We start from the raw sequence: 12,332 nt of genomic DNA, 5'->3' as shown, positions 1-12,332 counted from the left end.
TCTAAGGGCAATTTTCTGACCAGTTTGGGATGCTCTCTGCAACAGACACTAGTTTAAACGAGCTCTCCCCATCTGTTGCTGCAAGCCCATGCAAGAACCGGCTCACCCACCGTTACCACTGCGTCCCCGTCAAAATCAACCCACGTCGTATCCGACATAACTGCTGCCTTTGAGCTGCCAGTGATGTTCCTGTCGGTGCTGCATTTGGTCCGTTTATAGTTTTTCTCCTCCTAGCAGCTACTGTTGGGGAATTTTATACCTAATTTACCAACCTCAACCAACCAAAACTAAACTGTCACACTCTCAACCACTACAAAACTAAACGTCACACCCTCCTCACGACAAAACTAAACGTCACACTCTCAACCAAAAATCCAAACACAAAACTGATATACAACAATAAGACAATTGCTATAACTGCAATGTCCAACCATATTGTTATAGTGAATGGCTCTTTTTCGGGTTTCCTAGCAGTCCAACTAACGTTAGTATGATCCATTCCACTTTTTCAGAGGTGTTTCAGGTGCTTGACACTGATTCAGTGTCGGCCTTGAGAAAATTTCGATTCCGTGGACAATAGTAATGGACACTAGGGTGGTGGTGGAGATGGGCCAACTACGAATCAAGATAGTTGGGTTCAGAATAACATGCGAAGGAATTTCTGGACCGACTCCAAAGGGGAAAGCTTTAATAAATAAGGCCAAGTGCAATATTGATCTGAGAATCAACCTTTTGAAATGGACGTTTTAATTTTTTTGTATTTGTATTGTATTATATTTGTAGTTAATATGTTTTACGTATCAGTAATCAAGAATAAATATAATTTTATGGACTAAGAAACCTCACAAACTAATTTTATGCAATGTATTTGTATTTGAAAGCAGTATGTTTCACTTATCAGTAATATGTAAACTTGATGCATATAGTTGTTGCAGCTCTGTCAAAACGCTATTTTCTTACACTAGAAAAATAAAAAAAAGGCAATTTGAAAATCTATAATAGCAAACTGAATGGTTTAAAAAAGATATATCACCATTAGTAAAACAATTATGTGACGTGTGCCCTTTTAAAAAATAAACGAAGAAGGGAAAAATTGGTCCCTTTTCACTTGTTTTGGAGCAATTGTTAGTAAGAAGGGTATTTTGAGTTATTTATCTAGTTGGAGGACATTTTTGAGCAAAAAAACTTAAGGAAGGGGTAAATCTGATCCATTTCGAATAGTACTGGGGTATTTTTGGTCCTTTTCCCATTTTTATATTTGAAGTTCAAACTAATATCAATTTCATATCCGTGTAATTAAAAAAAATTAAAACTGCTAAACTATCTTATTAAAACATTCCTTAAGAATGACAAACATAGAGAAAACGTTGAATCTAGGAACTTATTTGGCTTAAATTAACTAGGCTTTAATGAACTAAATTTGAGGTTTTCTTTAGTTAGACCAAAAGTGCACAATTCAAACTTGACTGATAGACATGTGCGTAGACTAAGAATGTATAATGGAATGGGATATCCCGTCCCGTTCGATAAGCTTAGTGGGATGAGATGAACTAGTGTTTTGTCCCCCTTATCCCCTTAAGTTCATCTCACGTCCCGTCCCATTCCGTCCCGTCCACTTAAATTAGAAAAATCATGTATATAGGTTTTGAATTTGTAATGTTATCAATTTAAATTTTAAAAAAAAAAAATTAAATTTTTGTCTATTTAGTTAATTTATGTAGTCTTGTATGACACTGTCATCTTTTTATAAATTTTTAGTTTAAATATTTAAATTAATATAAATTTTTTAAAATTAAAAAATCCCACTAAAGCCCCTGACCCGTCCCATTAGCTTAGTGGGATAGGACGTCCTAGTCGTTCGTCCCTCTTGTCCCATCCCACTAACGTTCTGACTTCTGACTCCCCTCCCCCCACCTCCTCCCCCCCCCAAATCCGATTAACAAATCGTTTCGTTTCGTCCCGTCTCACTAAAATCGTCTCGTCCCCTCCCGTTAGACAGCCTTAGCGTAGACTAATCCCAAGGAACCATTTGTGTGTGTGTGTGTGTTTTTTTTTTTTTTTTTTTTTAAAAATCCAAGCTTCAAGGGTCTAATGGAGTATAATAAAATAGAATATGGGGTTAATTCGGTCTTTCCAAAACTAGAGGGGTGAGAAAGCTCCACACAATAGGAGTGTAGAACACACCAGGCAGTACTAACCAGAGCCACTCTCAAGATTTGCAGGAAAAAAAAAGAGGGCACTTTCTTGATCTGAAAGCAGCAAAAGCAAAAATGGAGGAATTAACAACAGCATTGAATTCACATATGGACCAAATGGCAGATCTAGTTGAGAAATTATCTGCAGAGATGAGGTCTAGTCTTAGACCCGCTTATGACAATTTCATTGGCTTCTTCCACGCCATTGACTGGACGGTATTACCTATTCTATTCTACCCTTTTCTTTTTGCACCTTCTATAAATAATAAATATGAACTTGGTAAAAAAAAAACACTGATTTTGTTCGGACTCTGTTATTATTTTGTTTCTTGAAACTTTTTATGTCTTGAACTTTGTTTCTGCACTATTTTGCATTTTCTTGTGTGTTGTCCAATGTGGGGTTTTATAGCAGTGTCTGCGATGTACTCCTTCAGTCCAATATAGAGAGAGTTTTGAATCTTGCGGTCCTAAATTAAAGATGTGCGGAATGTACTAAAATGTCCTGTGAATGTTGTGGTTATAAACTTGTTATGTAGGATGTTTGAATTGTCAAACTTACTAAATATAGAAAGAGAAGGCACTCTTTTTGGGATATACCAAAAAGGAAAGTAAGACACTTAAATTGGGACGGAGGGAGTATGTCATTGCGGTTTTTTTTTTTGGAGGTGGGGAGTTGGGGTTATTGAGCTCAAATGGTGAAGCACGGGTCATGAGGATTCATACAGCCGATCCCATATTGTTTGGTACTGAGGCATAGTTGTTTTTGTTTTGTTTGGGGGCAATGGCTTGTACCAGGGAAAAAGGAGAGGTGCAAAAATTAATGAGCTCCCACTCAATTATCTAATTCCAGATCATATGGTAACGTTGAAATTCTGCACATTTAAATTATTGTGTCTTCTAGAATTACATAAACTTGGTTTGGTAGATAGCACATTTTCTAAGAACTAAATGATATATATATATGTGGGAAAGTTGACACGGGCTTATCTTGCTATGCTTTGGACTTGGTTCATGTACTGTTTTGCATTTTTTCTGTGGAGTTTGTGCTGTTATCCTACATGGTTTCTATCGGGGCAAGGGAGGGATAGCCTCGTGGAGATGACATCTACCTCCGAGCATGAGATTAGAGGTTCGAGTCACCGAAGGAGGGGAAATCCGCTCTTTGGTTCTTGGTCAGGGGTTTGGGGGGTGGGGTTTACCATATCACAATTCACAATAAAATGTTAAGGCAATTTGGTGGGTAGAGTTACCGCCTACCGGTACATCAGCTCTGAAGAACTTCCACAGGCAAGCAATCTACACCTTCAACTTCACCCATCAGCTCTGAAGAAGTGCATTATTGACATGCAGTCCATTATTGTAGCGCAGAATTTTATCGGGAATCTTATCTTATTTCGACAGCAAATAAATTGTCATTTGAAAATATGTCGTTCATGTAATGGTTGAAGTTTTTCACTATGTAAAGTTTGGTTGGTGTTTTAGTGGTTCATGTCAAAATAAGTGGCCATTTGGCCAATGGTGGTGCGATATTTGTCTTTTTTACTTTTAAGTAGTAGGTTTTAGCTGAAAATTTAGCTCACGACTGTTAAATGTATTACTGTCGATTCAATCAAATTGGATCAGAAGGACTCCGTCTATATAAGGAGCCTTATCAGTCATAGAGAGGCAGAAATCTCCTATCCTCGTAAAATATTATGTATTGAAATAAAACATCTCTTTAAATTCTGTTTTCTGTCTTTAATTATGAGAGGCTGATCTTTAGTTGAGTGTAGAATATTAAAATCGAAGCAGATGTGATTACATAGTTTAAAGATTTTTCTTGGGTAAAGGCCAGGCCAGGCAAATTGTTGGCAAGGTTTGCCATGTTAATGCTAGGCTAGGGAAACCTTTTAAAGAAAATTCTTTGGTGATCGGTTCAATCGTAATTTGCCTACATTCATTGAGTAGTATTTTGCTATCTCTGTACTACAGTCACCCCGAGTAGGTTATACATTCCTTTCTCTCCGTTACAATCTTGTTTATCTCTTGCTCTACTATATTGTACTCAGGCTAATCATGTTATGCCTCTTTTTTTTTCCCCTCTATTATATTATTCAAATTTGTTTTTGGTACTCCACTTTTGAATTTGAAGATGAGAAAGAGGATCTAAGATCTCTACTTGATCCTCAAGGGGAGTGAAGTCATACGAGATGTGGTCGATGCTCTAATGCAATAAGAATTTTAGAAAGAAGTTAGAGCTCTATGTTGGCATTTTTTATGAGATAATTTATTCATCACTATTTACCAAAATATATTCATTATTAATTTTGAGCAAGAGGTCTCTTTGGCTAACAAAAGATGTGATTTGAGCTTGTCAAATATGAGAGTTTTGCATTTTGGCATTGACAAACTTTTCTGGTTGTCTTTCTTAGTGATGAGTTTCCTTTCATTATGCAGGAACCTTGGCTAATAGGTCTTCTTTCATTTCATGTCGTGTTTCTTTTAGTATCTATTGTGTCTCGGAAGAACATCAATTTCCAGATGTTTTTGTTCCTTTTTGCACGTAAGTTTACCGCTATTTACTGTTATGCAGTTTTTGATATTTCTTGTTTTTACTTGCTTAAGTATGTTGCACTCAAGGTCTTTAAAGCTAATCCGACAAGTTAGCTATTTGTGTTCGTCAGCTCAGCTCTTCCCTCTCCCTCCCCTCCCCTTTCCTGTTCTGATTCTTTTCCCACCTTGGTTCTTTTTTCTCGACAAAAGTTCTTTTATGTTTTCGATCGTGGAATACTATGATTCACATGATACGATTTACAAGAATAAATTCGTTGAACTGTAGAGAAGAGATAATAATATTTGGTATTGAATGAAGGGAACAAATGAAGTCAAAAGACATGTTGACAGGAAACCCTCAATGATAAGGCCACATGATGCAGATAGAATGCTTTTTAGCATTTTCAAAACTAAACTTGTAGTATTTCCTTATTTACAGCTGTTGTTTCACATTCTTAGTGGACTCTCTGATTCTAAAAGTTAAGAATGGGACTCAACTGTTTTTTTTTTTTTTTTTTTTTTTTGGAACAGTTAACATTTCTATTTTTCTATTATGAACAGAGAAATACACCAATAGTGTACTTCAGTAGTAATTACATATTTGTTTACTGTATAGAATACATATTTTCTAGAATTGCTGAAAATTCAGGCCATAAACGACCTAAAGGCTTGGGCCTGCTCCTGTAACAATTGTTTCCTATAAGTGCATGTCACCAAATTGCAATAAGTAGAATAAGTTTGGCTCCATAAATGGAGAATAATCCTCAGCAGACAACTTCAAAAGCTCATTGACATAATACAGTTCCAGAATAATCAGTCAGTACTTTCTACATGGGTTGCAAGCCTTCCCCTTTTACAGACACACATTAAAAACTTTAGTTTCAGGTAGAAAGCTAAACTCTTCGTAATTACTCTATTTTCTCTTCATGGTTTTCGATGTTTTGGGTCTTAGTTTTCTGATTGAAAAATTCAGATGGTTGTGGTTAATTGAAAGCATAAGGTTTCTGGCTGTTAAGCAGCAGCTACTTACTTCTCTATGCTAGTAGCTTTGTGTTGTGAAACTGAAGTGATGACATCTTTCTAGCTTGCATCTTAGAAGATTGATCTCTTGCGTTGCAGTATATGAGAATGTGAACCTCTTTCCTTACCTTCTTATTTACCTTATGATGCAGTGGGAGGAGTGTATGGTGCTGAGAGGCTTAATAGGATATTAGCTGCAAACTGGAAAAGCTTCGCGAGCCAGAATTACTTTGATTCGCATGGCATTTTTCTTTCCACGCTCTGGTCTGGGCCCCTGTTGGTTAATGCGATAATAATCTTGGTGAGTATCTTTGGTCATTCCTATCTCTTTGTTTTCTTCATTTCTAGTGTTTTTCACTCACGAACCTGCTGCTCACCTTTCTTCTTTGCAGGTTAATACCCTCTTTTCGCTTTGTTACCTGATTGTCAGGTGGAAAAAAGCCGAGCTTAGACACCGGGCAAGACTAGCTAGTAACAAGGAGGATTAACAAAGATATTGCTGCTCTGTTACGACTAAAGCAAAAGCATAGGGCAGGCCCAGGGAATGCAACGTCTTACTCCATTCTCTCCCTACACAAGACTGGTGAAGAGAATCACTTAACACTGCGTTACATTAAGGATTTCTTTTTGCCATTAATCTTTTCCCTGTTTAAATGTGTTTCCATAGTTTGGTTCAGATTTTCTTTGTAGAAGTGAAATCGGCATAGCCTTTCTTGCTTTTATGCCCCATCTGAGAAACGCTGCCCAGCTTTCATATCTTGTAATTTTAGATCGTTGAATTTCTTATATCAAGATTATAATGAGTTGCGTCTCCGAAAGAACTTGCATGTGAAATATTTGGTCTCCTTTTTGTTGCCTAGATTGCACCTCTGAAGCTCATCGCGGTCCACTCTTATACCATTCATTACAAAGCGTAAAATCTACCAAGGGAAATCTCTATATCCTTGTGTAATAACTACTGTAATAAATAATATATATGACTAATGGCATTTACAAGTTCCAATTATGATTCTTTTACTGCACATGTTTCTCCTAATTTTCACATCATCGGTTAAATTGTGTTACTATTCGAAAAACACAATGATAAAATGTCCAGGCAACTGTCTCCGATCAATGGATGCACATTTAACAATCAATGAGTAAACTATGCAAATGTTATAGTTTTGATCGAACCTTCTCAATTAGTTTCCTAAGTATATACCCAGAGGCTGACTTAGGAACATTGTTTGTGATCTTCACCCTCGCCATCTTTTGAAAGGTGCAACCTGATCCACGAGAGCTATAAGCAGTGACAGAGCCACATGCAAGGCGATTCAATTGAATCCTTTGCATCAAGAAGTTATATAGCGTAAATTGGGTCAAAACATTTTTTTTTACGCATGTAAATTTGAATTCAATTGAATCCTTTTCATCAGGAAGTCATATAGTGTAAATTGGGTTAAAACATTTTTTTACACATACGTAAATTTGAATCCCCTTAACGTAAGATAAATACAGGTTCAAATCACAGATGTGACATTTTTGAACTTCTTTGAATCTCCTTGTTAGAATATGTCGCTCATCAACAGGCCTATTAGGCAAACCCACAACGTACGCAAGTGGAACCTCACCAGCCTCAGCATTAGGAAACAGGATAAGAACATCTAATATTTCAGGATGAAAAAACACGTAGACCTTCAAGCTCTGCCCGTGCGACACAAGGCATTCCCTTCCTCATCAAAGTACCCAATATCTGCAGTATGGATGTTGAAATTGCCTTGCATCATATTGGGACCACACACCCATATTTTCCTTGATTGTCCAGGGTGAAGAGAATCCAATTTATCAACATTGACTACTTGAACTTCCACTCCAGGGACGTACGTGGCCTACATATTGATTCTCTCCAATGAGACAATCTCACAGGTTTACGCTATACCATATGGTCCATATCACTGACCAACAACAGCAAGAGGAGAGCTCTTAGCGCAATTCTCCATCAACTCGTTCCCGAAAGGTGCAGCACCAGACCCAATATGTTTCAATGACGTTAAATTATACTTTACCACAGGATTCTTTGCAAATGCTAAAACAACCGAGACACAATCCATAAATGTGTCAACCCTAAACAAACTTATCCATAAACACAACAGTATTACCCCTCTGCAACTGTGAATACATGATAATAGCAAGACCAAACACATGAAACATAGGCAGCAGATATAATGCTTCACTGCCACTTTGCTTTATCCTACAGTTATCTCAATTCACATACCCTGCTTTATCAACTAGCCCAGTGAATGTTACAACACCCAAATTAGAAATTTTCTGGTAACAGAAAAACAAAATAAGCAAATTAAAACCATTAACCTTAATAAGCAATTCAGGAACAGTGATAAAAGGCTTTGGGTTACAATTTTAAGCTTGCTTGGAAAGTTTTGGAACTGTATACATAGGATTATCGGCTATAGTAATGGAACCTAGGGCAATAACACCAAAGTTACAAAGATGAAATTGGATAGAGTTGGGGGAAAAAATAAGAACGACATCGCTTTTCTTGATATCAATTGGTGAAGAAGGCAGAAGAGATTCTGTACACCATGGACTAGAACTGAGAAAGTATTGGTTTAACCAGATTCAGCATCAAAAAGGTTTCCAGGAAAAGAGGTGATGTTTCTGAACAGAAAAGAAACCATAGAAAGATTTTGGCAGGAAAGAAAACACATGCTGCAGATAGAATGGGAGGAAAAAACTAATCCATAGCCATATTGTCTTGTCAGCACCCGAACAGTACTTATATCCGTCTCCTATTATCAACACGTTTTCTCTTGGATGGTTCACCTTCTAAATGGTCCACACTGGATTGTATCTAAAGAAGAACAGAGTAAATTGTCAAATAAAATAAACAAGCACATCTAAAATCCATTATTGCAAGTCAAAAGTGTGATGATTGTCACCTTATTTAGTTTCTCTCTGACCAGCTTAACAGTTTGATTCATAGATTGTGAAGGAAAGTATTCCTGACATCATATGCAAGGGGAGGAAACAGTCAGTCTACAGAAATTAAAAACCAAGTATTGATAACCATCCCAGCAGCCACACTTTACAAAAAAAAAAAAAAAAAAGTTGATAACTTGCATGCAGTAAGCAAAAATCACGTATATAGAGTTCATATTAGAGTTGCAAAGAGAAGTCGAAACCAAGCTTTGTCCACGGAGAGTTGGTAAAAAAGGTAGTTCTGTGATTAGAACATCTAGAAAGTGGCTTGACTGAACTGAAGAAGGGAATAATCATTTTTAAAAGAAATTCTTAATTCTCTAGGTTTATTCCCCTTTCTTCTCTAAGGGCTCTTTGTTGTTCCTCCTCATGTCTAGTGGTAGAGTGATAAAGAAGCAAATAGTATAAGGAAGATGTCATCTCTCTTAGCCTCTTAGGTAAATTATCGCTTGAGCCTTTCTGCCAAAAAATTGTTGCACGGCAACAGGAAGAGAGAATAAAAGAAAAGAAGATGAGGAAGCACCAAAACAGTTGGCACCGTTCATGAACCAGCTTTCATGACCCTCACCAGCCAAACAAGCATTAAATGAACCCCAAAATGATGGGATCCATGCTCCACCCAGCTAGGCAGGCTTACCCTAATAAGGTGCACCCACATGATACCTGTGTCCTCTTTTTGATACCAACTCTACAAGCCCAAGGCTTAACTCACGGGCGTAAGTTCAGATCAACAAAGAGTTTCTAATTTGCAACCCCATCACTAACTAATGATCTCATTCCTTGCTAATTCTCCATCAAGCAATTAAACAAGATATGCAGAGTGATCTATATGTTTACTTGAAGTCACTGCAATTCATGCCACGAAAAGCTACCCCTTGAAACCTGTCTACAGCTTCCATATTGCCAAGAACACAGCAATCACAAAAGATTTTCAGTTGATCTTTCTCCCTTTCAACATTCTTCGTGCCTTTTATTAATCCATCAGTAATAAGCGTATTAAGGGGTGCTAAGTCTCCTAGTTTCAAAACCTAAGGAGATCTGCCTAAAATTTATACATTTATAACTGTCAGGCACTCAACATTGCAGAGAAAAGTTTGTCGAGCAACCGACACCCTGCTTCATAAATTGACTATGGAATTTGATAACAACGTTAAAAGCAGTTGCCAAAAGTCAAAATCATATGAGGTATAACGTATAAATGCAATACATTGCTACATAATGACTAACCTTGTCTGAAGAAACCATTGTTACGGGAGGAGAACACTGTATGTCATGAGCAGAGTTACACTGTGAATTCGAGCTCTGCCTACAATAAAAATGATTTTACTCTATCTTGGTACACAAAACTCAAAAGTCAATTCAGAGTATCTGTATTTAATTACCTTTCATTAGAGCCAATTGATTGTGCGACATAATTCAACTGGGCTGGAGAGGAAGCTATAGAGGGCTCACCAAGCACATCTGGACGACATGTAGCAGATCCTTTCGACCTTCCAGCTGAAAGGACATTGAACCCAGAATAAGAAACTCAAGGCAGAACTTTTCTCATTGGAGAAGTTAATTGCTAACTTTGTGACAAGGTACTTACGATTTAATCGTGTTAAAACTTCCTTTCTCCTTGCTTCTAACTTCTCCTTTGTCTCGTGTAGACTCTCAAATTGAGGTGCATAAGAGACCTGTAGCCTGTTCCCTAGGAAAACAGACTCGTCCAGTTTCCTTTTGGCAAACCTGGAGTAGTGAATATGTAAGCATAACTGATGTTGCAATATAAACACAAATTGAAAATTGCATGGAAACCATTGTTGAGAAAATAATGCTATGTTGGACCAGTTCCTTCAAAAATTTTCTATTGTGTTATAACGGATTTGGAATCCTCTTGCAATACATATATCTTGCCCTTTCGTAGCAGTTAAGTGAAAACTTTCATAATACTTATATAAAAGAAAATACCAATATTAGTTAACATGTCTAGATGTAATAATGATGATCTGAACATTGTAATCACCTGGCATTGTCAACCCGGCAAAACCTGATCCAGAAGACGTCCGTAAATGGCTCACAATCTTCAGCATCCATTGGTTTACATCTAAGAAACCAGAAGAACGATAAAGATGAAGGTAACACACTAGAAGACAGTATTGACTCTACCAACAACATTTTCAAATCTTGCAACCACATTCCAAATTTATTTGTAAAGCAAAATGATAACAGAACAAGATGCAAGGACAACATAATTTCAGCAAGCTAATATATTTATATACCCTCTGCGACCCCCCCCCCCCCGCCCCGCCCCCCCACCACCAAATGAAACAGCATTATCTTTGTGCCTACTTCTCATCTTTTTTCATTTTGAAACTACTCTATCTTCACTTTAACCTCCAAATCTTGAATCTATCAAATTTGATCTAAGTTTTAGATGAAACTAGCTGAGCTAACATCTTTTGGTAACTTTCACATGCCATGCTATTTGGGAACAAAGGACACAGTTAACTTGCGTTATGTATATAAGCGAGTCCATCAAACAAACAGATGTTTCAAATAGTAAAAAAGACACAAGTGAGCAAACAAAAAGATATTACATTAATAGTTGAAGACAAGAATGGATTTTGGCTATACAAGTGCAGGTATTTAGAAGTTGGGAGAAAAGGCGTACTCTTCAATTTGTCCGTAAGTGGAAAATAGCTGAGAGAGATGATCACCACAACCCAATGCTGGAACATTCCTCACAATTAAATATCTGCATAAAATTAATCCAGATCATGAAATAATCAAATAATAGGACAAATTCAAGTTACTGATATAATGTAGAAACGAACTTGGATTCATCACAAACAGTGTAAACGCGGACCGCAGGAGGTTCATCTTTGTATCGAGGCATAATAAGCTTCACAATTCACCTTAGCTTATCTCGATTAGCAGTATTATTCATATGAAACTCAAGATGCTCCCTAATTTATTAGGGAAACACTAGCAATCCTGTTTTCACATCCTTTAGGTTCAATTTTAAACTTTCTTCTTAAAAATGTGTAAATATATCCTCAATTCTGCAATTTAGAGCCTGTTTGGATGGGTTTAAAAAAAGCAAACAGTTTATAAGCTAAAAAAGATAAGTTGGAGTGGCTTAACTTATTTGTTTGGCTTATAAGTTGTTTTCAATTTATAAGCTGCTTTAGATAAGCTAAGCCAAACAGACTCAATTATATTTTTGGACTTATTTTAAACACAAAATGGCTTTAAGCTGGCCAGCCAAACACTCAAAAAACTTATAACTTATAAGCCAATCCAAACGGGCTCTTAGAGCCGTCAACTTTAGATCCAGAGACGATATACCTATCTAGTGTAAATATACTTTTGTTGTTACATAAATGGTGTAAATATACTCTTTTTGCTGAAAGAATATTCTTTTTTAAAATTATTTAGCTTATTTTTTAATTAAAAAATATTATGTGGCTTTAAAAAAAATCTATCTATTTTTCTAAAGTCATATGGTATATTTTTTTAGTGTATCGGGTCTGGTTCTTTTAAAAAAACATCTCCGTGCTTTAAAAAATAAGTCTATCTATTTTTTAAAACTAACCAAACCTAACCCACCTGGAAAAAAATTACCAT

The 12,332-nt window shown here is 36.6% G+C and overlaps 2 protein-coding genes and 1 pseudogene across 3 annotated transcripts; 1 reads left to right on the top strand and 2 right to left on the bottom strand.

Annotated features, from left to right (window-relative positions):
* Positions 1–2,116: 2,116 nt before the first annotated feature.
* On the top strand, positions 2,117–6,581 carry LOC132029806 (uncharacterized). Its single transcript, XM_059419174.1, has 4 exons — positions 2,117–2,411; positions 4,632–4,737; positions 5,900–6,048; positions 6,140–6,581. Exons 1-4 carry the CDS (start codon positions 2,271–2,273, stop codon positions 6,233–6,235), a joined length of 492 nt encoding a protein of 163 aa, XP_059275157.1. The 5' UTR covers positions 2,117–2,270; the 3' UTR covers positions 6,236–6,581.
* Positions 6,582–7,139: 558 nt separating this feature from the next.
* LOC132031643 (probable CoA ligase CCL7) lies at positions 7,140–8,328 on the bottom strand (annotated as a pseudogene).
* Positions 8,075–11,732, bottom strand: LOC132029805 (uncharacterized). Of its 2 annotated transcripts, none has more exons than XM_059419173.1 (8): positions 11,540–11,732; positions 11,377–11,460; positions 10,729–10,809; positions 10,312–10,451; positions 10,106–10,220; positions 9,951–10,029; positions 8,684–8,780; positions 8,075–8,595 (listed from the first exon to the last, which is right to left on the bottom strand). In XM_059419173.1, exons 1-7 carry the CDS (start codon positions 11,599–11,601, stop codon positions 8,709–8,711), a joined length of 633 nt encoding a protein of 210 aa, XP_059275156.1. In that variant the 5' UTR covers positions 11,602–11,732; the 3' UTR covers positions 8,075–8,595; positions 8,684–8,708. The 2 variants fall into 2 exon arrangements, with proteins under 2 accessions (XP_059275156.1, XP_059275155.1); XM_059419172.1 differs by having other exon boundaries at positions 8,684–8,746; positions 11,540–11,731.
* Positions 11,733–12,332: the final 600 nt, after the last annotated feature.

This window comes from Lycium ferocissimum, chromosome 9, assembly GCF_029784015.1.
Source record: "Lycium ferocissimum isolate CSIRO_LF1 chromosome 9, AGI_CSIRO_Lferr_CH_V1, whole genome shotgun sequence".
In the NCBI taxonomy this organism is placed as follows: Eukaryota; Viridiplantae; Streptophyta; class Magnoliopsida; order Solanales; family Solanaceae; genus Lycium; species Lycium ferocissimum.
This window is presented reverse-complemented; position numbering and strand designations above follow the sequence as displayed.

Excerpts from the sequence above, each read along its gene's own strand:
- LOC132029806 (XM_059419174.1), top strand. The coding sequence starts at position 2,271 with ATGGAGGAATTAACAACAGCATTGAATTCACATATGGACCAAATGGCA. Across the intron at positions 2,412-4,631 it reads TCCACGCCATTGACTGGACG|GAACCTTGGCTAATAGGTCT; the intron begins GTATTACCTATT and ends TTCATTATGCAG. Across the intron at positions 4,738-5,899 it reads GTTTTTGTTCCTTTTTGCAC|TGGGAGGAGTGTATGGTGCT; the intron begins GTAAGTTTACCG and ends CTTATGATGCAG.
- LOC132029805 (XM_059419172.1), bottom strand. The coding sequence starts at position 11,601 with ATGCCTCGATACAAAGATGAACCTCCTGCGGTCCGCGTTTACACTGTT. Across the intron at positions 10,030-10,105 it reads TCAATTGGCTCTAATGAAAG|GCAGAGCTCGAATTCACAGT; the intron begins GTAATTAAATAC and ends TTTTTATTGTAG. Across the intron at positions 8,596-8,683 it reads TCAGAGAGAAACTAAATAAG|ATACAATCCAGTGTGGACCA; the intron begins GTGACAATCATC and ends GTTCTTCTTTAG.